Here is a 24,442-nt window from a genome sequence, read left to right on the forward strand (position 1 = left end):
TGCCATGGAAGCAGACGATTCTCAGATTGCCCCTCTGAAGAGCAGAATGCTAGAGGACGATTGACATTAACAAAATTATGTACACCCTTACGAAAAGTGTCACTAATTCTAAAAATAAGGCAAGCAGTGACAGACCACATATAAAGGGAGGAGTAACTAGAGGGCATGTAATCTTCCTTTGAAAGTAGAAAAATATGAGACGATTCACTAAGGTCACAGCAAATTGTCATTAGAGGGTTTGCATGAATGCCACTTTGCACATCAAAGCTTTCATTTTACCGAGTGTGCACAAAGGAGGTTTCCCTGTGGAACAGGAGAACTGCCCTGCAAGATGGCTACCATGTAAAGCCTCAGTTTTTCAAAGCTCAACACTTTGGGAGCGACTTGACCTGAAGGGATGCATGCATTCATACACAAATCGTCTGTAAACATTGCAGAAATTTTGGCTGGCAGGTATACTATTCAATTTTGATTTCTTTTTATTGTTATTTAATTTTGTGACAAAATTATCATGCCAAAAAGTTGTATTTGAAATGTAAAATCTTTTGTAGAGCTCATTAGTTTCAGTGCAGTTGTGTTGAACAAGTTTCAGTTTTGATTTGGAAAGTACTTCGTTTTGTAAGCAAGTCTTGATTTGATTTCTTCTGCTTGACCTTTATTTTGCCCTAAAATGTGTTCATTTGCACTGCGACCAACCACAGGGTCACTAAAGGAAAGAAAAGTGGTATCCTAGTAACCACATGTACACTTGGCTCAGAGGAAAGCACTATGCACACAACACGGCTACTTTGACGTCAGATTTATCGGGGATCTCAATCGTTTGTTTCCCGTCCACATGCAGGAAAAAAAAACCTGAATTCGTTTGTCCCTGTTATCATTGTCTCACGACCTTTCCCAGCGGGGGCGAAAGCCACATCAGGTCTTGATGGCTATCGGGACAATTAATCAAATCAAAGGGTTTTTTTTTCCATTCCCCCCCGTTGGCCATTTCAAGCGGCTTGTCTGTGGAGTTCCATTCCCTGCTTTATTGCATGGCGGAATTCATTAGAGTGATCATCAGCACTCTTCACACATGCTGAATGACTATTTCAGCATAGTCTCTCATGCTGTCTTAATTTCCAACTCCATAACCGAGCACTGAAGTAAACACCTGTATGTTGATTGCCATCCACCATGGATTTGCTTAGCATCTTTATGTTTGACAGAGTATATTGATATCACTAGCAAGGAGGGTACACGGAGTGGTGAAGCCGTGATTTGTGGCTAGAACCACAGTTTTTTCTCCGTTTATGCAATGCTTTTAACCTTAACCCCCCTCCCCCAGTTTTCTTACCTTGTTTCTTGAAATTTCCCTTTTTTTTCCAACTTTTTTGTCGTACAACTGAATACCGAAAATGAAATTTCACTGAATGTTTTTCATAATAGTATCACGAACTGTCAGATAAATGAAAGGCTTTGGTGCAGAGGTGTAAGCGTTCATTGTAGATCCCCAAGTACAGAGTATGCTAGATGAGGTTGATGATGCTGTGGAAGCATCCTAAGCATTAACTACTCGTAGAGCAACTCCTTGAAGCCCATATAGTCTGACCTTTTTCCTGAGTTTGACCTGCAAACATTGCCCAAGCTCTACTTTCGTCCTTTTTAATTACAGTTTTGGTTTTACTTTTCTCCTGCTTTTTCACTTGGGCCTACATCCATTTACTGAAAAAGAAATTGATGATGAAATCTGATTATATCAGTCCAGATTATGTTCCTGTGTTCAGATTTTTTTTAAGCATTGAGCCAAAAGGGAAACGGGGGGATTGTAACTACACTGAAAGTTGAGAAGCCAGTCAGAAGCGCCGCCGTGTTTTCATTTAATCACAGGAAGGGGAACGCAAACACATTGGCTGCTTGTGTGTGTCTTTTTTTACATGAGCGGGTACCTTCCGAAGGTGTTTCCTTCCTTTTATCGCCGGCGATACGGGGCTGTTTGAGCAAGACCCAAGTGCTTGCCCTGTTGAGAGAGTGATTTGTTTCACCGGGGCGACTACCCCTCCTATTATGTGTTGACTTCTAATATTTGGAGTGAGGATATTAAATTTTTGTCGGTCCCCTCGGAAAACACCCTTGTTCCTGTGTAGACTGCGTGCACAAACAAAATTGTTGTTGCATGTGAAAAAAATTGTTTCTGAACTGCCAAGAGAGCACGTTGTTCTTAGGATGGGTCATGTTGTTGATAAACTGTCGGAAGTTGTAGCTAGGGCTGTTTACTTTTGGGTTGTAAGTAAAAAATGTAAGAGAAAGTCAGCACAGAGAGTTTCAGTGAAACCTCAGTATTCATGCATATCCTTGTGCTGCAATGTTAAAGCACTGTTGTGCATTGACCTCAAGCAAAATTCAGAGCAAACTTGTTCATAATTGTGCAATTCACATAAGTGCACTGAAATGCCCTAAAGAATGACAAAACGAAAACTTTTACAGCGATAATACATATGTATAGAACACTAGGGTGCATTTGCAAGCACCCCTTCTATTAAGAATTACATCACACTCTGTGTATGCGCAGTTTACTCACTTGCCGTAAGTACAGGCACTTATTCAGTTGTCAGACTGCCAGGGGCAAGAATGTACCGTGATACATACAGATGCATGTCCCGCACAGTGCATGTGTTTTTGTTGTAATGGACTCTGCCTTGACATCAAGAATCGATATGTAAGATTAAATTTAGTGGCACGGCCTGGTGTTCTTGACGAGGGGGTTAAAAAGTACGCTGTCACCTCAAGGTACGTGTGTGTGCAGTTGCAGAAACAAAAAAGACCTAGAAGAGCCGACATAAAGGGGCGTGGTTTGTATTTTGATACTTGCATCAGGGTATTTTGCTTTCGAAAGAAGAAAAGCAATGGGAAGTGAAGACCAAGAAATCATCTCTTTCAAGCAGTCCCCAAATTGAAATTCTTTAAACAAAATCAATGATGAGTGCTGTTGTACATGTACATGCATTGAAAAAAATCCAACGTTCTGAATTTTGGTTTGTTGTCTGTTTTGGATTGAACCTGGTTTTCTTGACGCATTCCACAAAAGCCATTCATTATCCCATTCTTTATTCAGTACAAAAGTGGCTATAAATATACAGGGTAATTAGAACCATCCGCTAGATTGCTTTCAATTTTCCACATGCCGCTTATTCAACTATCCTACGTCAGCACGGCTAGAAGCTGAGTGGATCTCCCTTCCTTCCCTCCACCCCCCACCCCCCGACCAGCTTTCTACTGATCCCTGTCTCTGATGACTGTTTCCACCGGCTTCGGCGAATATGCAAAAGGCTACTGAAGCTGGGCACTTGGCCTTAATTAACACTGCCAGAGGTGTGACAACATGACAGCCACAGGAGTAAATTGGGTCGCCAAGAGTTGGTGGATGGGAAGTCCATTTCTCTTCCTCCTCCATCGATTGCTTTTTCCGTGCAGTTCTTTGAAGCCCGGCATTATCTGCGTTGTTATGCTGACATACATGTCCTCTTTGCCGTTGCCGTCCTTGATTAGTTTTAAACATTGAAATGGGCAAAATGCCAGGTGAAGAGACGAAAGAAAATGCTCCCAAAATGGCACTTTCAAAAAGGGAAGAGTTGAAATGAGAAATTCCTCGGAGACAGAGTGAGCTTGTTGCCACTTTAATGCATTCACAGCGTGGCGAGAAGCACTTGTGAAGATGACGCACCGCTCACACGCTAAGTGTGTGAAAATGCTTTTGATTTTTTTTTTTTTTTTTTCCTTTTTCCCCTGACCCCACAATCCATCTCCAGAGGCTAGCACTTGCCCATGTCAGCGCCGCCGATTGCAATATTGCATTGTTAATTGGAAATCTAGTGCTTTAAAGGACTATTCCCAGTGGTGGTCAGTAGTTTTTGCATTCATGATCTCAACCCCAGGATTGGAATACATGTTAATACCCCTGTGGATGACGAGGCCATCTCCAAATTGTGCCGCTCAGCTCACATGCAGAGGGGAGGTGGCTGTCACGTACTGCAGTGCATAAATGTGAACAAATTAGGTGGTTGCAGTATGCATGTTAGAGAAGGATCTCATAGAAACGCTTCTTAGATAACTCAAAGAATACCGACTCTTCTTTTATTTTACCTGTTTACAGAGATGACATTTAATTGTGTATGTAGCTTGCCATCAAAGATGTGGCTCTGTTTGCTTTAAAAACTCAGTTTACTTGCAAGATTCAGACAAGTGAATTAGATGTTTATTGATTTCAGTAGTACATGCAGTTGCTCTGCACTGGTAATTATTTCTGTCACAAAACTGAACTTATAAGAGCGGGATTTCAACCAAAGTGCTGAGAAAATTTCGGCAAGAGAGCTGTCCAGCAGTACTGGGCCTGATTTTGTGGCTGCTCTGATTTTCAGTAACTGTGTTCCTTTAGGGGTCATTAGGGCGACCGTAGTTAATTCCACGCTTCTCATATTTTTTTAATCTTCAGGGAGGGTCAGTCAGTCAAGAGGAAAAGGAGGATTAAAAGAAAACTTGCTAGTCCCCAGAAATGCTTCAGATTATCATTTTTGTCATTTACATTTCTGTGTTAGTGTAAGAAATTTGTGACAGCGGTACCCGCTGCTACATCTGACTCGAACCAGCCAGCTGACACCGGCAAGCTGGGTGGTCAAGTGATTAAGACGTTTGCACTAGTAAGGAGGAGGTTTTGGGTTCGAGTCCCACCCGAGTGTGCTTGTGGTTTTATTTTTTCACAAGCGTTTGCGGGCAACACTGAGTAACTTTGTTATAATATACATCAGGCAGGGCAAAAAACAAAAAAATCGATTAACACCCCCCACGCAAATCCATCCTTGAAATAAATTTGTGACAGGGTCGGCGGCATTAAAAAAAATTTTTTCCATGGTCAGAGCCAAAAATAAGGGTTGGTCAGCAGCAGTGAGAACTGTAGAATGAAAGATGAATCATCAAACTGACACATCCTGTGGCCGGGGATCATGTTCTGGTCATTATACTGTACCTGTCAGCATAGAACTGCATTGGTGCACAAAATGTCAAATGGAAATATAAAGCAACTACTAATAGAGGAATAACTGCAAAGTTAATCCTGAACATTGCAATACCGCCCACTGCTAAAGTAGTCATTCAGTTGATGAACGGTGTGGAGCAGCAGAACCTCAGCTAGTGTCTGTTTCAGTTGGTCAGAATGGATTGCAGGGAAATTGCTGTTTCTAATACTTGTACATGTACTTGTGTGTCTCGCCGTTCAAAAAGAATGTTCTTGATCAGTCATGAGGATTGAAATTGAACTTTGTTCCAGTCACGCTCATTTACATCTTGTACTTTCTGAGAACGTGTTCCCTTACAAGATCTGAGCGTACAGTGGAGTCACTTCAACAGGGTTGTCAGTTGTGCCATCATTTGATTTTTTTGGAGGGGGGGACACTTTTTTTTGTATTTTCATTTTTGTCACGGGCCAAGCCAAATATTTGAATTCATGTAGATCTTGTTTTTGAGATCCAGTAAGTGAAAATTTTATAGCTGGTGTGGTTTCCACTTCGGAACAAAACTAAGCAACATTCTCAACATAACTCGTGTAACTCTGGTCTCATCATTTGTTACAATGTGAAATAGCTATTTACATGCATGAAGATTCTTGGCAAAATGCTTGAAACAGGCATAAGTTTCTTGACTCTCTGGAGAGATGGTCAGTCTGTTCATTATTGTGTATGTTCCTTTTTTTTCTGTTTTAGGAGAACCATTGCTTGCGCATCAAGATTCTGGGCGACTGCTACTACTGCGTCTCGGGCCTGCCTGATCCTCGCCCTGACCACGCCCACTGCTGTGTAGAGATGGGACTGGACATGATAGAAGCCATATCGTAAGTCATCAACGCTGCTTCTTATGATCAACTGATTTGAGATGGTATCGATAAATTTATCGGTTAGAACCTGTCCTATCTGCTGCCATGGCCCTGAGTTTGCTCTAGCTGTTCAATCCCCTTATTCATGCTCTCTCTGTCGACCATATTTCTCTCCGTTGTTGTTGGTTGGCCAGCTGCCCACCTGCCTTCAGGTCGCCAACCCATCACCACCATACAGTTGTCGCTTCTTGCCATTCTGAGGACGTGTCCAATCCAGGTCTTCCTACTACATCTAATGAATATCTCAGTGGCCTTTGTTAATGGTCAGAATAGCTGTCCAAAAAATTGTATGTAGTCTTTCGTATGGGGTGTTTGCTTGGTGGATGTGAGGCCCCTTGCTCTTTTCCTGTACATTTGTTCCTTTTATTCCTTTGCCTCGTCTTATTTACTCATTTAAGATACAAAGTGGAGTTTGGCACCCATTACTTCTCCATTTCGTCTCATGGCTATGGAGAGCCAAAGTGATTATGTCATCTGTTGTCCGTTGCCAAGGTAATGGTTCAACGCATAAGTCTCTCAACCGTATCCGTGTTCTTTTGCAGCTGAGTAGTCTGGGTACATTAGCCCCATGTTAACTGACGTCACCTTTTGGTATCCCACACAGCAGAAAACCATTCATTACATGTATTTTCAGTGAGTTTTATGGCTTTAAATTTCCTGTTGTTTAGTAGTTGCCATTGTTGCCTACTCTGTTCTTTCCTTCACCGGTGAATTTCTTCTCGGAAATCAGACTCCCTCACCATCAAAGAAATATAAGCACTGTAAAAAGGGCGATTCTGTTTTCGTGTGGATATTTTTACTGTACGTGTGTACATATTGAAGTACATTCAGTTTCCGCAGACGATGACGTGAGCTCATAAACAGTGCCTGCATTCCTAGACCCCAGACTTCCAAGAGGGGTCATCCACCCCATTCCTACTCAAAACCTCTCAGCTGATTAGTCAGTAGCCCCTGGGGGGATGGTGTAGGGAGGTGCCTCAGTGTGTGTCTATTTGACTGAACAAATAATCAATTTGGCGGACCCGGCAGTGTAAATTTTGTGGCCCAAAAGTGCGTCTTCCTTTTCACTCGGCCGGCGCCAAGCTTTGCCGTCGCCATTTCCAAATGACCAAATGGGGACTGCTAGAGGAGAATGTTTGATTTGTAGTGCATTTGAGGTTCCCTGTCCCCCCCCCCCACCGTAGACTGCCCTTGTGTACTCTAGCATTGTGGGGGGGGCCATGGAAAGTGGACTCTGTAGACTAAAAGAGAGAAGGGGAACTTAAGAGCAACATCCACAATGATGGATGGTGCTTTTTTTGGTGTAACAGTCTAAATGTTACATGTAGGAGAAACAGTTGTGTTGTGAATAACATGCCTAGTATTTTCTGTTAAACCTGTTTACCTTTTGAGTGTTTTTTTTTTTCTGCTTTTCCCCTTCGTGTAATATTTGGGCAGTTCTCTCTTCTTTGTACTTGAGGCTGTGAGATTTCAGTTAGTTTGTTTTTTAGGACAAAATGTTATCGATGAATCAAGGGACTGACACCAGTCGTCGAGTTAAAAGTGACGAAGTATTGTACTCAGGTTAAAGTGTGTTTTTTCTCCTGCTTCTGCAAGTGCTTTTAATGGTTGGAAATCAAACATGCTCGTGAAGAGTTTGGGTTGAAATGCCCAGGTGAAGTGCTGTAGATGTTGATTTTGGATAACCTCCTAAAATCACGACGGGCTTGTTGCGCTGTGGGAGGAGGTTTGTTTGAATCGGAACCTGCCTGTGAGGGAGAGCATCAGTAGGTGCACAGCTGAGATGCTGCACTCAGTAAATGTTCTAACTTTGTTGGGAGTTTCCTGCAATCTGTGAACTAAACCGTCTGACAGAGGAGGCAGTTTGATGTGTTCGCAATCACAGGCTTACGCTTGGCCAGGCCAGTCCTTGCACATGTGCCATGTACATCGTAGTTGACCGACTCTTTTGAATGCACAGTTTTTTTCTCCAATGCACTTCTGTTTATTCTGCAAGGGTTATATACACTGATTTGGTAATAGAGGGATGCAACTGTTGGGTTGGAAATGGTAATCAAGCTCCCTCACTCTCACTTGACACTGGAAATGCGCACTTGCACCAAAGAATGTTCTAATAACACAACAGGTGAATTGTTATCACGGTAGAAAGTCTCAGTCAAAATGCCTGACTCTGGTATTCCACAGTATCGATACAGAGGTATCATAAATGTACATGTTCCATTTGTGTCCGTGCACATTGGATGCATTATCTCACTTGACTTGGTTTCATACGGTCACATAATCGCGTCAGCTTGCCTTGCGACACGATTAGTCCAGACGGACGGCGATAATCGGATTGTGTAAGTCAGGACTTTGACATAAACTCTGCCTCAGGCAACTAGACTGAGATTACGATAGCATGACAGAGTGACTCGTTATGCATAGCAATCGCTCCAGCCCAAGACTAAACGGTGCACACAAAATACCTGGCGAATATAGGACACGGCACCCCAAGCGTCGGTGGTTCGTGACAGGAATAGACGGCATTTTGTTGTTACAAGACTGCATGATAAGATTGAATATTGCGCAGTGCAAACTAGCAGTACATGCATGCTGTAACTTTGAAGTGCAGGAGGTGTCAACAAACTTCATTCTAAAACATACTTTGTGGAAGTGTTTACTCTCTCAAACCATTTCAGCATAATGGGACATGGTGTTTTCCCTCACCTTAGGCACTCGTTTGTACATGCAGGATTCCCTTTATATCAGTTATAAGAGCAAACAATGCAGAGTAAATAAATAAATAATTAAAACTAGCAGCACACGCAGTGTAAAGTGCTTACGTGCTTCAGGATGAGGAGTGTGCATTTATTTCAAGAAAGTGCATTCTACAGCCTTCACTGCAGCATGTTTGTCATAACAAAATAATTTATAAATACCTCGGCCAGTTTACTCACCCCTGTTGGTCGGGAGCCCTTTTTCAACAGATAATAAAAGCACCAACTGGTCCTAAACACTTGCCTGGTTTGTACACGAAATGTTGACTCCTGTTTTTGGACTGTTAAACTTGTACAGGATGAGGCACGCGTATTACAACCAATGAGTTGGCATTTTATTAAGTCAAAATCTCACGCTACACCATCTGAGCTGCGTCTTGCATCATCCCCAGGCCCCATACCGTCCCATTGCACGTTCATTCCTACATGGGGTAATTCACAGAACTAGAGAATGGCAAAGTTATTCCATTAAAAGAGCGCTGTTTATGCAAAACAACAGTACGGTACATGTGGCATGTATTGTAGATCAAGTCTTCTTGGAATTGTTTGTAACCCAAGCTAACCCTCACCTACATTCAATTTTCAGGAAGGAAAAGAAAGTTAAAGTTTGAATCCAATGCATTGGCTCTGCTCTCTTTTATATTACGACTTGCTGTGTATTTTCGTCTTCGTCTGTCCTTCCCCCATTCTGCATACAGGATCACTTTCTGAAAGAGAGAACCCAGACAAGTGCTCTCCTGACCTCTTGTCAGTCTCCACAAGCTCACTCCCTCCTTCAAGAATTGTGGTCAATGTACGCACATTACGCATGACTAATTAAATCCTTCTTATGGAGTTTCCTGACGGGAGTGCACATACGCGCGCACAGTATACGGGGATGGACAGAGAGATCGAACGGAGAAAAAACATAGGATGGTTTGCCTGATGGTGCCTAAGATCGGGTTTCATTAATTTCAGCGCTTCCTGTAGGGAAGGTATAATGCAGACGTGAACGCGTGAGCAGTGACGTGAAATTTGACACCGCGGGGCTAGTTGAGAAGTCGTTGTCGTCATTGGTATGGACAGAGGGGAGAATAAAGCTCAGTGGCGAAGCTGTTGAGATGACAGGCAGGTCATGCTGGAGGTTATCATGGGGGAGATTTTCAGGCCAGGATAACTGTCTGGAGGCATTTATCGTACCCGCTCTTGTAATTTGACCGGCCAGCGTTGTATGAAGTTGGTGTACATATTGTAGAGCCGACTCGTGCTTGTCATTGTACTCATGAGTTACATTGAGTCCCACAGGTTCTGCAGAATATGAAGATTGCACACATGTTGTCAGATATTTACGGTGTATTATGGCGGCTCAAAATATTTTCCCACATGTAGGCAAATTTGCACCAAGTTGTTAGGGACTGTTCAGAGACCCCACAACTCAATCCAAATTTTCCCCAACAACATTGCCACCACACTGTAGGCTATACGGTTTGTTAAGAACATTAAGAACATCCAAATTCACAAGGTATGCCGAAGGGTTTGGTTTTAGTCCCCTAATGCCTGGTCTCAGGTCAGGAGGTACCAAGCAAGGATCATTCGCGATCTTTCACTATAAGTAAACACATCATTTCATGTGTGCCAGTAGGTATGAAACTGAGTACCGCGAGAGGGGGGAAGGAGGACAGTACCCGCCCCCCTTTTTTGCAGGCCCTATAATAAGGTGGGGCATAATGGATCGACCTATTAATGGCTGATGCCTGATGGTCTAACAACTGGCCCCTCCCCTCCACTTTTGGCACCGTTCTGCCACCGGTAAAACTAACAGCAACATTTGTTGTAAGGATACAGTTGCAGGGATTTTTTTGAAAAATGACACCCTGACTACTGATAATCAATTTAATTTATGAAGGAATTACTTATCTCACTTAAAAGGTTTTGTCTTGTCAAGGCAGTTGAAAGGATACCATCATTGAAAGGAGACTTTTGTCAGGCATTTTCTGATAAGGGACCCCCTTAATTTGGTATGGATTTTGTTGTTTGAGTCAGATTTTTTATGGATAATGAATTGTACATTTACATGGAGGCCAGGTTCAGGTCAATATGGGGTTTCCATCCCCGAAACAAACATGCATACGGAAGGAATCCCCATCCCCCAGCCAGGAGATTAGTTGTGGCTTTGGCAGCGCACGGGGTTTGACTCGGCAATTTCAGGAAGGCAGGTGTTTACTGCTGTCGGAGGAGGAGAGACGGCACGGTCAGGATGAACGCCAAATTCCACTAGAAATCTCCCGAAATTGTGCCTGTGATGCTCCAGCATCAAGGTCTTCTCTGGATGATGCAAGATTTGGCACGGCCTATACGGTGGTGCCGGGGGAGTGTAGAAGCAGGATTGTGGGGAGGGGGGGTTAAGGATGTACATGTACACACGTAGACACTGTTGCATCCCCATGCCGATATTGGATTGCGTTAGGACCTGGCGGAGACCAGGCAGAGTATTTGCAAAGCAAACCCATTAGAGGACATGCAGAAAAGCAGGGGATGGCCAGGAGTCTTTTGTGGTGTGGGTGTTGATCGATGTGGCTCACATTTCTGTCGACTATGATATTAACGATGTCCGAAGAGGAGGCAGAAGAGGGTGGCTTGCCCTGGCTCACCGTCTCGCAGATATTTGCTTTCAACAGTCCCCCCTTGCTTTCAACAGTCCCCCCTTCATTCAGGACGTCATTCAGTAATATGATTTTGTAATGCGATATGGGGGTCATGTTCAGACTCATCTCACCCACACAGTCTATTTTGATGGGAACATAATGACTTTAATGTGCTGTAGCATTCGTTACACATACATGTATGGTGGCTCTCCGGTAGTCTTGCGTGGTGGAGGGTCTTTTCTTGGTGTGCCTATGGTTATTTGGCAAGATGGGTACTTTTACATGTACCCGCTGCTCAAATTACATACAATGCAAGGGACAAGTACCTGTAGCTCTCACTGTCAAGGGGAAAACTAACATGGCAGATCGGAATATGATTGATAGTACAGTACGTGTGTATCACTAGGGATGGTCAGTGAAGCATAGTGGTATTGTCCTTGCCTTCCGCCTCAGTAGCTGTGGTTTGATTCCCACCCATGCATCACATGATGTACATTAATTACACATACATGAGGGGGCCAACTGATTCCATGAGTACTTTCTAATCATCTTTATTAGCGCCCTCACACCGCAAGATCCTTCAGGCGTGTAACCTACATATATTGATTGTACTTTGCCATTTGTAACTGTTAATGGCATCTTTCCTCTTTTCCCACTGCCAGAAAGGACTAAGATACCTGTACTTTTATACCAGACCAAGCACACGCCTATTTCTGCATGTTACAAGGGCAGTCAACTAGGAATTGTTTGTCGTAACTAATATGGTCAGTGTGTTACACTTGCACATGTTGGTATGTGGCCAACTTACACTCACACACCTGTTTTACATACAAAGTGTGGACATTCCTTTGTACTCCTGTGGTTAAGGAAACTTGAGGAAAATGCTCCTTTTTCTCCAACTAGGATAACTCCTTTGAGCTGGACTTTTGATGATGATTTCCTGGACTATTCTTCTTCTCTTCAGGATAATCTTGACCCCAAATTGCCTCTGAAACTGTTTTCCAGAGAGGGGGAAACATTGTGTGGACTTGTGCGAGTCCACACTACGCCGTCGCACCCTACATTATGTTGACTTCTTTTGTGCAGAGGTCCACACTATGTATGCCACGCCCGCATACACACACCCACACATACAGTTTGTATAGGCTGCAGGAGGCCATATTTCCACCTACATGTACATCTAATTATTGGAAACTATGTCAGTACTACTTGAATATGCATTTCACTGAATGTTGTTTTCTTTTCAGTACTGAAACGTGTATTGGTTTCATTTTTATTGACATCTGAACCTGTGCATGCAATTCACTTGGCACTGGAAACCTGCAATACTTCATTGACAAATTTGTTACATTAAAAAATTGAAATGACATATGTTAGTTGGTAACTGTATATCAGCTGTACATCATATTTTGAAACCGAGGCAGGACTTTTTAATGAAACATACATGTACTGGGTATACCATACTTTTTGTGAATCTGAAAAATGTGTTCATTTTGTTTTGGTGCAGATGTTTAGAGAGGCAAAAATTGTCTTGATTTCATCCTTGACTGTTCCTCTTCTTTTTGCTGCAGATAACCCTAACCCCAAATTCCCTTAAACCTGTTTTTAAAAAGGGGGTGGGGGAGGTGAGTTGTGTGGTCCACACAGCATCCTCACTGGGGCTTACCTGCATTGTGTAGACATCTTTTGTTTTCAGATCTGCTCAATGGGTACATGTAGCATGCTTGTATGGATCATCAAGCTAGCCATGGTGGATTGAGTCAGTTCTAAGGCTTTTTCAGAAAAAAATGGACAATTTTCCGTCTTTCCCTCTTACATTCTTTTTTTGGTCACTTTCTTCCTCCTGTTTTTTTAACTTTTTTAAAAATTTATTTGGGGGGAGGGTCCCCATGTGACATCTGGTTGATGAACATTTAAACAGGCTGAGTGTATCCGTCACCTTCACCACACTGTATTTTTTTTTTTTTGGCCTGAGGGAATCAACTCTCTAAAAGGGTCATGGCCCGAATTCCTTTTCCCAGTCACATCTAATTCAGAACATGCTAGCAGGTGTGTGCAGGTTTAGCAAGGAAATGAAAGAGAACTTGATTAAGGGCCGATCAATTGATGTAATGGACACCTTTTCCTGAGCTGTGCGGTAGCGGTGTCTTGTCACAGCGCAGCGGAGCACATGTACATATACATGTAGGGGAGGATTAGGGTTTTTTTGGGGGGAGGGGACATGATTCATGTACTGTACATGTACCGGTAGTGCCTGGTTAATGGACCTTATAGTCAAAGCATGGGGGATGATTGATTTTATTTGGGACCATTTCGGGACTAGATATTCTGAAATTTTTATAGCAGACATATATTTGACCTTTGTCAAAACTCTTGAAAATCTTAGGCCATGTCCAAACAGGCTCCCAGAGCTACGGTAAGGTCTAAATCTCCACGTGTTTCCAATGGAGTGAAGACCTAGACCTAGCTCTTGACAGCGGATTCGGATGCAGCCTTATTTACGGTCTGTAGACCCTATGCATTCATAGGCACCAGCACCAATTTCACAGCACTGATATTCAAGTCTTCTATTTCAGGTTGATGCTGAACTGTACTAATAAAAGCTACTTGTACATGTATGGATGCTCGCTTGTTTGAAGCATTTCCAACATTCGGAATTCAAAGATATGGGTAAAAGCACACTCATCATAATAACTGATTGTGTCATATGGATGTAGACTTCCACACATGCCCCGGATGTAGTGCCATTGCTTCCGATCCAACCCAGACCCCTCAGCTATTGTTCCATTGCACAATTGTAGTGAGAGTCAGGGTCTTCAGTTCGTAGAGTTTGGATTTGGTTCCCACAAAAGTGAGATCTGAAATAGACTGTTCAGTGGCTTGAAAAGTATGGCCAGCAAATTTCAGCATCCTTTTTTCTCGATAATGTTGCGGACCAGAGGGACAAAGCCAGGGCCGGCCGTATGGTTGAGAGTTACTAACCCTTGCTGCGAAGTCCCCGTTTGGGGCTATGTGGAGCTGAAGCACGGAGCACCTGTCAGGTCTGTTTAACATTTCTTGGTACACGGTCCATGTCTTGCATCTATATTGCAGCCCAGGTTTGACTGTAGCTCTGAAGAGCCTCAGCCATCATTCAAGGGATACCCTGGTATCTTCATCAGCCCTCAAATCTTTTGTAGGCTGCTGAATTTTGTGTAAACCCAGTTGCAGTGTCTACTGTGCCAGGTGCATGATCCACCGGTATCCCTGTTTATAGTAAAGACAAAGAGAGCATTATGTGTTCCTTTATGGAGGCTGTGTGGGAAGGCTGAGTGATGACACATTAAAAGTGGCCAAAAGTGTAGAGGTTAGTAACCTTGTGATCACTCGCAACCCAAAGACTTATCCAATGTGACCTTAATGAATTGACTTACGGATTTAAGGAGTACGCATGGCTGCCTCCATGATCAAAGTTGATTTAAGAAAACAATTTTCTTGGCTCATATGCATCAATCATTGATAGACCACTGCTGCCCTAGCTCATCGTTCCTTAACGATTTCTCTGTCAGTCAGCCCTCGGCCAGTTTACAGACAAATCGATATTAATCCTCACTTCCCGGGTATTTATACTACCAACATTCCCCCCCCCCCCCGCCGTACATCGATTCCACGTCTGCGCGCTCAGAAACATTTCATTGATTAAATCTTAGGGTTGTCTGGATTGGAGGAAGAGACACCATACCTGTGTGCAGTGCTTCTCTCGGACAGCCCGACAGACTGCCAAACAAACTTCTCAAAGGTGTTGGAGACAACAGATTTTCTTCCACTTGAGTCATATACGTTTACCTACAAAGTTTTGAGTTTCTATATAGAAGTTTTCCCTTTTGTGTAATTTCTGGCAGTTCTAGTGACACTTGTGTTAAGCAAATTTAGCCATTTGGATTTCCTTCACTATCCGTCTTCTCTTGCCTTGTTGGAAACAGACTTTGTTTTGTAGTTTATGCATGAAAAAATACCACTTGATAGGTACATGTGTGCTAGGCTTTATGTACTCTTTCAGCAATAAAATTCGTCTGAAGTGCAAAACTGAAATCATTTCAGTCTGAAATGGCAGAAAAGGATGCACTTGCACATACCTGTTTTTGCATCAATGTGCAGATGACAGACCTTTCCATTTCGTGACCACCCAGTACCTGTGAGGATCCCCCCAAACGTGACCGCTCGCAATAATCAGTGGCTTTCATGAGAGCAATACAGACAGCCGTCGTGTCAACCCCCACTCCCCCACCAATGGAAGATCCCTTGTGGGATGATTTGTGGGTTAGTCCAGGCCCGGGGGGAACTATTTTATCCAAAATATGACAGATCTTCTCTTCTTGTACCTCGAGGCTTTGTTTCTTCGGATATGGGCTTGGAGACGGGGGGTAGAGGAAAGCAAGGCAAATGCGATTGACAGTGAAACTTTGCCAAATGCCATTTTTATTTTTTAAAAAGAGCACTTGCTGAGATGTGGAGTTGTTGCCATGATTTCACATGCAGCTGATTTTAACATGTAGGCCTACGTGTCGACTGAATCGACGGATATCTATGGGTATTTAAGACGTATGCTAAGGAGGGGAAAACAGAATTGTTTGAGGCCCCCTAATTTAGCCCCCTGGCTCTTTAAAAGAATTTCAGGTTTGAGGTTTGCAGCTGTAATGATGTATAAGCTTATTGCTCAAGCTTGCAGGCTTGCCAAAGTTAACAGGATTCTTCAAATTTAATATAATTAGTAACATTCATGCAAGAACCATGGAAATGCATACATTTGTCCTTCCCCCTTAAAAAAAAAACCGAAATGAGAGAGTTATTTGCGCCAACCAAATGATTTTAATGATACCTCCAGACAGTGTAATTAATACAATTTTGGAATATAAGCCACCTGATATATTAGCCGCAGCCCACAAAATTGGCAAATCTAGATTTAAAGTTGGCTTGTAAGCTGCACTGGCATATAAGCCGCACTGCAGCGCTGACAGTCCGACCACAAAGGTCGTTGTGCTGCGTGCTGAAACGCCAATACAGCATGTACAGAACGTCAATGGTTTCACTACACGAGCAGTCCTAACAAAAGTATAAAGCAAAATGTGAACGAGTGTCACCATAAAAAGTGAATTTTAAGTCCTCATATTTAATTTTATTTACTGGCTGGATGGTGGTCTTGCATGGGCCGTGCATCAGCTCTTGCCTTTTTTCCCAGCGGCCAGCAAAAGTTATGCAGTCGGGGACGTAGGCCAACTATTGCTTGCCAAAAGAATTGGCTTTTATGAGAAAAAATACCTCTGTAGCTGTCCACAACACTACATCCAGTTATCTCGAGGGTTCTTGTGATGCCGATCAAAACACACCGCCAAATCGCTTCAAAATGAAAAATCCGCCACGAGACCTTGTAGTTTGATCATCTCATTGGAACTCCTTGTGTTGCATGCTGCACGTGGCATATGGCACACACGCACCACCACGATCACCCAAACCCTGTTTTCAGGGTAGCCTGACTGCTACCGCAGACCCATTCATGGACAATCCAATCGCTGACTCTTTTACAATAACCATGTGACCACAGAAAGTGTTTTCATCAAAAAATCAAGTGAATAAAACCCGAAGTTCTGTGGCATGTCACGCTGAACATGATCGGTAAAAAGTTAAGGTACACTATTGAAGCCCCGCATGGAGCGGTTGATTGTTATTTAACGGTTGATTGTTATTTAACGGTAGAAAGAAATCTTTAGGTTACAACAATAAAACAATCTTCGTAAAATGATTATTTGTATGCAAAAATACACCATGAGATTGAATAAAAAGCAGGAAGTAAACACACACACAGGGCAAGCAAAGTTTAAGATTGACTCCATGACTTGGGCAATTCCGTTAATAACTCAAAATCCTGATAACTCAAATTTTTGTGTATTCTCTGAGGTTTGAGTTTTCAGATGTAAACGGCAACCAACTAAAACATGACTATGCAACTTCCACGTGGTATGCATGGCCCTGATGTGGCTTTTGTTACTGATTTTATCCTTCAAAGTTTGCTGGCTAAGCTGCCCAGCGTATAAGCTGCAGAGACATTATTCAGCGTGAGAATCAACGTACATTATAAGCCGTGGCTTATATCCCGAAAATTACGGTTCCTTGTGTCAGTGACACAATCACAGAATAATGGTTAACTGGCAACCAAGTAAGAGGGATATTGCTACAAATTGTCTTACTCATGGGCACAAAAGGACCTCAAGCATTCCAAAGAAAGCCTCTTTATAGAGCACAAGGGACACAGCAACCATGTGCCACACACTGCCTGTCATGGACAGTGTAGTGCTCTGCTTCGTATCAGTCTTTTCATTACCCATCAACCTATCGTGAACCCTGTAACCATAGGAGGTTGAACCATCTCCTCTAATCACCCTGCCAGACTGTGTGTCTTAACCTGTCATATCCCACGATGATGAGCTTCCTTCACTTGTGTCTATCAGTTTGCAACTTGCCGCAGGTGAAGAAGAGTTGAAAAAAGAAAAAAGAGAGACTCAGTATCTTGTGAGGATCATATGCTCAGTCGCTGTGTCATTTGAGCAGATCTCGGGCCCTGTAGACTCGACCACGTTTGGAAACTCGACCTGAGAAAACAACCCAGATATGCCAACACTTATTCTTTTTGTATCTGAAATTTATTGCTCAAACAGTGGATCCACCTGTGCTTGGCTCTAGGTTAGTGAAGTTTACCAAACTGCAATTAGAGAATCATTAGTTTGAGGTGATTGGCTTGACGTAAAAATGCTATCATGATGCCGAATTGCCCAATGAATGACTTCCACATTACCATCATGCAGTAGATTTTATACATATCACCAACAATCAAATCATTTCCTCACCCCCAGTCAGTCAACAGAAAGAAACTTGTGTCACTGACTTTGGCTCTCTGAATTTTTTTACAAAGTTTGACAAGTTGCATCACGTACGTTGTTTACTCTTCCACTTTGAAGAATCAACATTTTGTTTTTTTCATTTTTAGAGCACTTGACTAACAGTGAACAACATTTGTGGCAAAATGGTGTTTTTTTTCCAAAAGAATAAGAAACAAAATATGGCACTCATGTATGTAGTGATGTATGGCTGTTCCCATCTTTCACAATGTAGAAACGAAATGGACTCAATGTTTATTGAAAATGGAATAAATTGCTAATTTATAGGGAAGATAAATTCAGACAGTACGAAAAGATTTCTTGATGTTCCTACACATTCCAAAGCAGATGTTGGTTCTATGCTTTGTTTGGTTGTGGGCTTTTTTTTTTTGCCTTATACCCTTTAGGGTATGCCGAGAGAGTTGATCAGGCAAGCTGTCGCCCCGCATGGAGCATGCTCGGCTTAGTCTCACCGCCAGCCCACGGCACTTTTGAAAGGGAAGATTTCAGCGACTAGGGACTCGGCCGGTCACAGCGGCAGCATCGGGTATAAACAACCAGAGCCGCTCTAAGCCTTTCCTTGTCGCCTGGTGCTGGAAGATCCCTGACGATATTACCATCGCAGCGTGAAATTCCCAGGGCTGATCTTCTAATCCCAATCATCATCTTACCCCCGCCGCATGCGCTCACAGAAACTGTTTTTTAGAGGTTGTGAGGATGTACGGTAGCTGTACACGTACATGTGTGAGACTCGCATGTAGTTTTATTACTGTTAGGAAAGAGGAAACTAAAAGGGGTATACTGGCTTGATATGCCAGAATTCAGACATTCCACGATGCGCCCTCCTTGTAAGTTAGACATTGTCTTCCCTCTTCCCACCCCCTCTTCAAAGTAAATCAAATCATTCATTGGTCAACCGCAACAAACCAAGCCCTGATGGCCTCCGCTCAGGCCCGCTTCAGTAACAACTAAAGAATGCCTCACACATTCGGAAGAGCCAGGACAGGGCCTTTTTCACTTTCTTTTCCCTGATACTGGAATTCTCAACCTCAGAGCATTCACAACATCGGATCCCTCACTGAATCTTGAGTTAAAATGAAAATCCACATCAGCCTTTCCTGGAATTTGTAGTCTTCATAAGTTTTCTTAGGTCATGCTTTGTATCTTGTAAAAATCTGCATTATAAATACAGGATTACATGTATTATAATTATTATTAATGGCGCTCACGTACCTCTTGAAGCAGAATTCAAACTAAACTAGTGTTCCAAGGCTCTACAAAGCACAAACCCAACTTTCAGGCAGACCAACACTTCATCTGGCAGTGTCAGAATTGTAAATTTTCAGTATCAGTGCCTGTGGTCACTGAGGCACAAATCTGATCACAATGAATTGTTTTGTTGAAAATTGACGAATAAAGTTATTGCATTTTTGAAGAGTAAACCACTTCCTAGCAGTCTTGGCCATTGGGCTCCAAGAAAGTCACCTAAATCGTATTGAATAATTGAAGGAAAATATAGATTTTTTTATTTGACTAAAGCGGAAGTATGTGCATTAGGTGAAGTTTTGAGTATTGTGCTTGTTTGTTTTTTGGTGGGTGTGTGCTTCAGGTAGCATTTCAGATTTTAAATGAACTTTTTTTTTCATTTTGTCTGTCTTGGCAGACTTGTTCGTGAGGTCACCCAGGTCAACGTCAACATGCGCGTGGGCATTCACAGTGGGAAGGTCCACTGTGGGGTACTGGGGATGAGGAAGTGGCAGTTTGATGTCTGGTCCAACGACGTGACACTGGCCAACACCATGGAGGCAGGCGGCATGCCAGGGTAAGTCCAGGGAGGGGGAGGGACTCAATACCTGACCAGGAGTTGCACCTGAGACCTGTTGTTTTGTTGTCTCATTCCTGACTTGTGACCACTGTACCATAGCTGTTTGAAGCGATCCGTTGAGTTTTGTTCGCGGGGAGGGGGTCAGTTGCATTGCTCTTGAAGCAATGTTGCCAGAATTGTGTATCCTGGGGATGTGCAAAAAATGAACCTACAACCTGCAACAAAGCGCGGTTAATACATCTCAGTGATATGGATCTGTCCATTGCCCTGATGGATAGGTCAGCACCTATGCGTACCACAGCTGAGCAGTCCATACAGCCACGCAACTCAGCTTTTCAATCAAACCAGTTTGACCGATCGTCTTGTCGTTCATTGCAGCAGTTCAGTGTAAGTACCTGGTAGTGCTGTTCTACACATGCAAGTGTACATGCAGTAAACAGAGTGAAGTCTGTCTTTTGGGACCAGAAACGACCATGTAGGTTGGGGGTTTGTGACTTGCAATTAATGAGGGATTTGAAAGCTGCTAATGGTGTCCTCACCAGCAAGGGCTGGAGAGTCTGACAATCCTGTCCCTAGGCATGTGCAGTGTTTTCTTCTTAATACTTGAGTGGAGCTACTTGGCCTGGGGGTTGATTCAAAGAAATTTTTTAATGCAGTCGCTGAAAATATACCCTTATGTCCCATTTAATCCTATTTTCCATGTTCTGTTTTGCCATTTGAAAGGGTGTTGTGATCTTGTCTTGGCTTTTATGGTAATGCAGATATCCATATTCATGAGCAATGAGTATGATGTCATTGTGGGCAGAATTAGCCTCATTGAACTCCATGTACATGAGTATTTCAGCACAAAAAGTTGCTGCTTGTCAGGATCTCGGATACTTGCATTCTGCAGTTGCACGTTTTCTAATCTTGTCGTGACTCATTACTGTGGAAGTACATTTACATGTACGTGTATACATAGCAGTTAGCCAGAGAACAGTCCTCTCACATGAATGTATTCAGTAAGCAAGTTTTGGGTTTATATTGAAAACTCTGACTGAATTTCCCTAAACGAAACAGAGTCATCCCAGAGTGACATTGCAACAGCACACTCAGTTGCCCATTTGTTTTGAGTATCTGTCCAAGGAGAGATTATTGCCTGGATCCTTCAACAACTTTTGGCAAAGGGTTGTCAGTATTGCTGCGAATGAGGTTGATCCCCCAACAGAAAAAAGGAAATACGCTATTGAGTTTGATATAAAGAAATAGAGACTCAGTGTTGGATCAGACAAACACAACACTTAAAAACCTGTAGTTGTTGGGAAGCCCGTCAAGTACAAAATGCATTTCACTCTTGACCATGCAAGTTCCTAAGACGAACAAAACCTTACTCCGAAAGTTGTATTACCAGCAGGCATCCATGTCAGATCCTCCCAAGGGTACATCTGTTCAGAAGACCTCCATGAAGAAGTTCAGAGCACTTCGCTGGCAGCAGTACTGTCTCGCTGGAATCGATCCCCTGGAGTTTGAGTAAAAGTGGCATTAAGAAGCTACCCGTAAAACAGATTCCTTGCATTAAAACAGGGAAAAAATTGTGAAATGCGTGTGGAGTGCTTATAATGTGCGGGCTGTGGTGCACTGAGTAAGTGCTCTTGACCCTCGTCAGGATATTTTTTTTTTCGTTCATGGCCCTGTTCTCTTTTGCTTGAAAAGATGGAGTTACAGGTTTACTGAAAATGGCACTGAAGGGTAACACAAAATGCCACGTGGACCCATTGGGGAAATTTTGTCGAACGATTTTCTTTTTCAGATTGGAAGAGAGGGCCAAACGAAGAAAAGAGAGGGCTTGATTCTTTTCTTTTTTTTTTTTTGTAGACAGGTGGGTAGCCCGAAGACCAGTGTAGGCAGAATAGTGCTCTGCCTGTTTACCGGTATGGTCAGTTGGCCCTCAAGTGTGCAGATCGATTTGGGGGGGGAGGACATGGAGAAATTATGAGCCTGATTGCTACAGCCTTTCTGTCCATTCTTTCTTGAGTCTTTTCTCCTCTTCTGAGAAAAAATCAGAATGCTCAAGAGAAAGAACAAAGAGCTGTGATTGTCGCTCAGTTAATTTTGAGCACAGAGTAATAGGGTGAACAGTGACAAAGATGACTAGTTTAATGAGGATTCTAGATGGCTTGTGATGGACTCGTGGACATATGATGGACTTGTATGGACTCAACCACAGCCCTATCTATCAGTGAACATTTGTTCCAATTGGTCATGTCTAAAATTTGTTTTATGTCATATCTGCCATTGGTAATTGTTTTTCTACTTTTTGAAGTAATTATACTCAGAAAAGGTGTAGATTTGGTCAATGTTTCTCAACAAAGTGAAGAACAGAACAAAAGAAAAACATCAAAGGCTGGAGGGGAGGGGGCTGTCTACTGCCGTAGGGTTTTCCAACCAAATGTACCTTGGACACATTCTGGGCCTCCTGACCATCCTGTCTGGCAACCAAAGCAATTAACATCCGACAAGGCACACCTGCTGATGTCGGAAGCTACAGGTGCACATGACTTGCTTGATCCGGATCTATCCGGTTGGATCTGGCCAGATCTGGCTGCTGCAGTGGAGGGAGTTTGATGATACCAGCCTTTCAATTCAAACTGCCCTGCAGACACCTGGTGGCCAATTGATTCCAGAAAAAAAAAGACATTTTCAGATTTCTCAGTTGTTCACTGCAGATATCATCGGTGTTTTAACAAAGTGACAAAAACCTAAAAATCTTGCCAAACAGACAATGTCAGATAAACGCATTTGAAAATACCAGCTTTTTCAATACACATTTTCGATCACTTTTATTTCCAGATATAATGTCTTAATTAAAAAATAATTTATTAATATAAACTAATAAAAAAATTTTCTCTTGATGAAAACAGAAAAACCTGGAGGTCTTTTTTTTCTTTCCCATCACATCATACACACTTTTGTCACTTCCTGAAAAAAATATGCGCTCGAAGAAAATTGTTACATTTTGTTACATTTCAACAAGCGCACAGGTATTCATGTACAACATGCATGTGTACACACACAGACTCATGCAGGGACTGTGTATGTTGTCTCTATTTTTACCCTGCAAATGTTGTGACTTTTCGTCACTTTGTGAAAACAGAGAAACACAGAGACTAAGCTTTTTGTTCGTTGTTTCTTTACAGTTACTACAGTAGGAAAGTAAACAACGTTTTGCTTTGAAACCCTGCTAATTTGTTCTTTGGATCAAAGGAATAAACTGGTGGGAAAAACTCCAGATCAAACAATTTTGGATTTTGCGGGTTTTTGTCACTTCATGAAAACACCGACGATATGTTATTAACATGTAAGTGAGCCTTGATCCCTAAATTTCCATATCTTGCCAACAAGAAGTAATTTGAAGCCACTTCTACATGTACATGCACTGAGGCACCTTGCTTGCATGGAGGTACAGGTGCTACACGCACCGTACAAGAACGTATCCACTGGTATCCTGCTTCTGTAGTATAATGGTACCTCTTCAAATACTCCCAAAACTGTTGATTAAATAATACAGGCCTCATGAACTTAACATGTGTGCCTTGTGCATGCCACACACTCATCAGTACCATCAGTGACCACACAGACAGTACAAATCACAAGTTGGATTGCAGATTGTCTCCAGAGGTTACCAGTGTTAGGAACGGGACTGCTGTACTCAAACATTTAAAAATTTCTTGCAAGTGGGTAAATGACATGTCACAATCCTTGCAAAAATTCTCCGTGTAACAGGACAGTGGAGAGACCTTACATTACAGCAAGCCATTTTTCCTCTACCTTATTTTACAGTTCTTCATAACTCCTGTCTGGCAGAAGAAACATCTTTTAAGATGAGATTTGAGATGAACGAGCCCCCCTTTTTTTCCTTTAACCAAGCAGAGGCAGTCAACAGTGCACAGGCATCTATTTATGATGGAACCAGCCTCGCAAGTAATGTTGAAACACCCAAGGTTGTGCATTGAACATGGATAGCTGGGTTCGTTTGCAAGACATCAGAAAGAGCAAAGAAAAAAGACAGCTTTCCTGCTGATTGGAAATCTGTCAGACTCCAGAAGGAAACTCATTTAGCCGCTTCCGGTCTGTGCCAGTGATGGGGGGGAAATTAACGGCAAGGTCTCCATGGGAGGGTCTTCCACTGTCATTGTGGTTGCGAGAATGGGACATGTGACTGACCGATTTTGTCTCAGGTTTGAGGAATGGTGCCCTTTGAGATGTCACGCAGCTGCCGAGGCCACTTGTTCATCTATCTCTCTACATTTTTTTTTTTTTTTTGCTGTTCCTCTCTCTCCTGTGTCATGTATCACCCCTGCCTGGTAGGGTCCAGCCAGCTCACACTGAAGCTCCCACTTCCGTCACAATTAAAGGAGATAGTGTTTTTCTGGGTTTTTTTTCCT

At 42.7% G+C, this 24,442-nt stretch overlaps 1 protein-coding gene across 4 annotated transcripts in view; it reads left to right on the top strand.

Moving 5' to 3' along the window:
- The window catches only part of LOC110979349 (adenylate cyclase type 5-like), a 102,068-nt gene that overhangs the window by 51,667 nt on the left and 25,959 nt on the right, over positions 1-24,442 (top strand). For all 4 annotated transcript variants that reach the window (XM_022235067.2, XM_022235066.2, XM_087147846.1 and 1 more), the window contains 2 exons: positions 5,733-5,860; positions 19,857-20,015. In XM_022235067.2, coding sequence (XP_022090759.1) covers positions 5,733-5,860; positions 19,857-20,015 — 287 coding nt within the window. The remainder of the gene's footprint in view (positions 1-5,732; positions 5,861-19,856; positions 20,016-24,442) is intronic.

This window comes from Acanthaster planci, linkage group LG17 (genome assembly GCF_054643075.1).
Source record: "Acanthaster planci isolate LZ-2023a linkage group LG17, COTS_SCS, whole genome shotgun sequence".
In the NCBI taxonomy this organism is placed as follows: domain Eukaryota; kingdom Metazoa; phylum Echinodermata; class Asteroidea; order Valvatida; family Acanthasteridae; genus Acanthaster; species Acanthaster planci.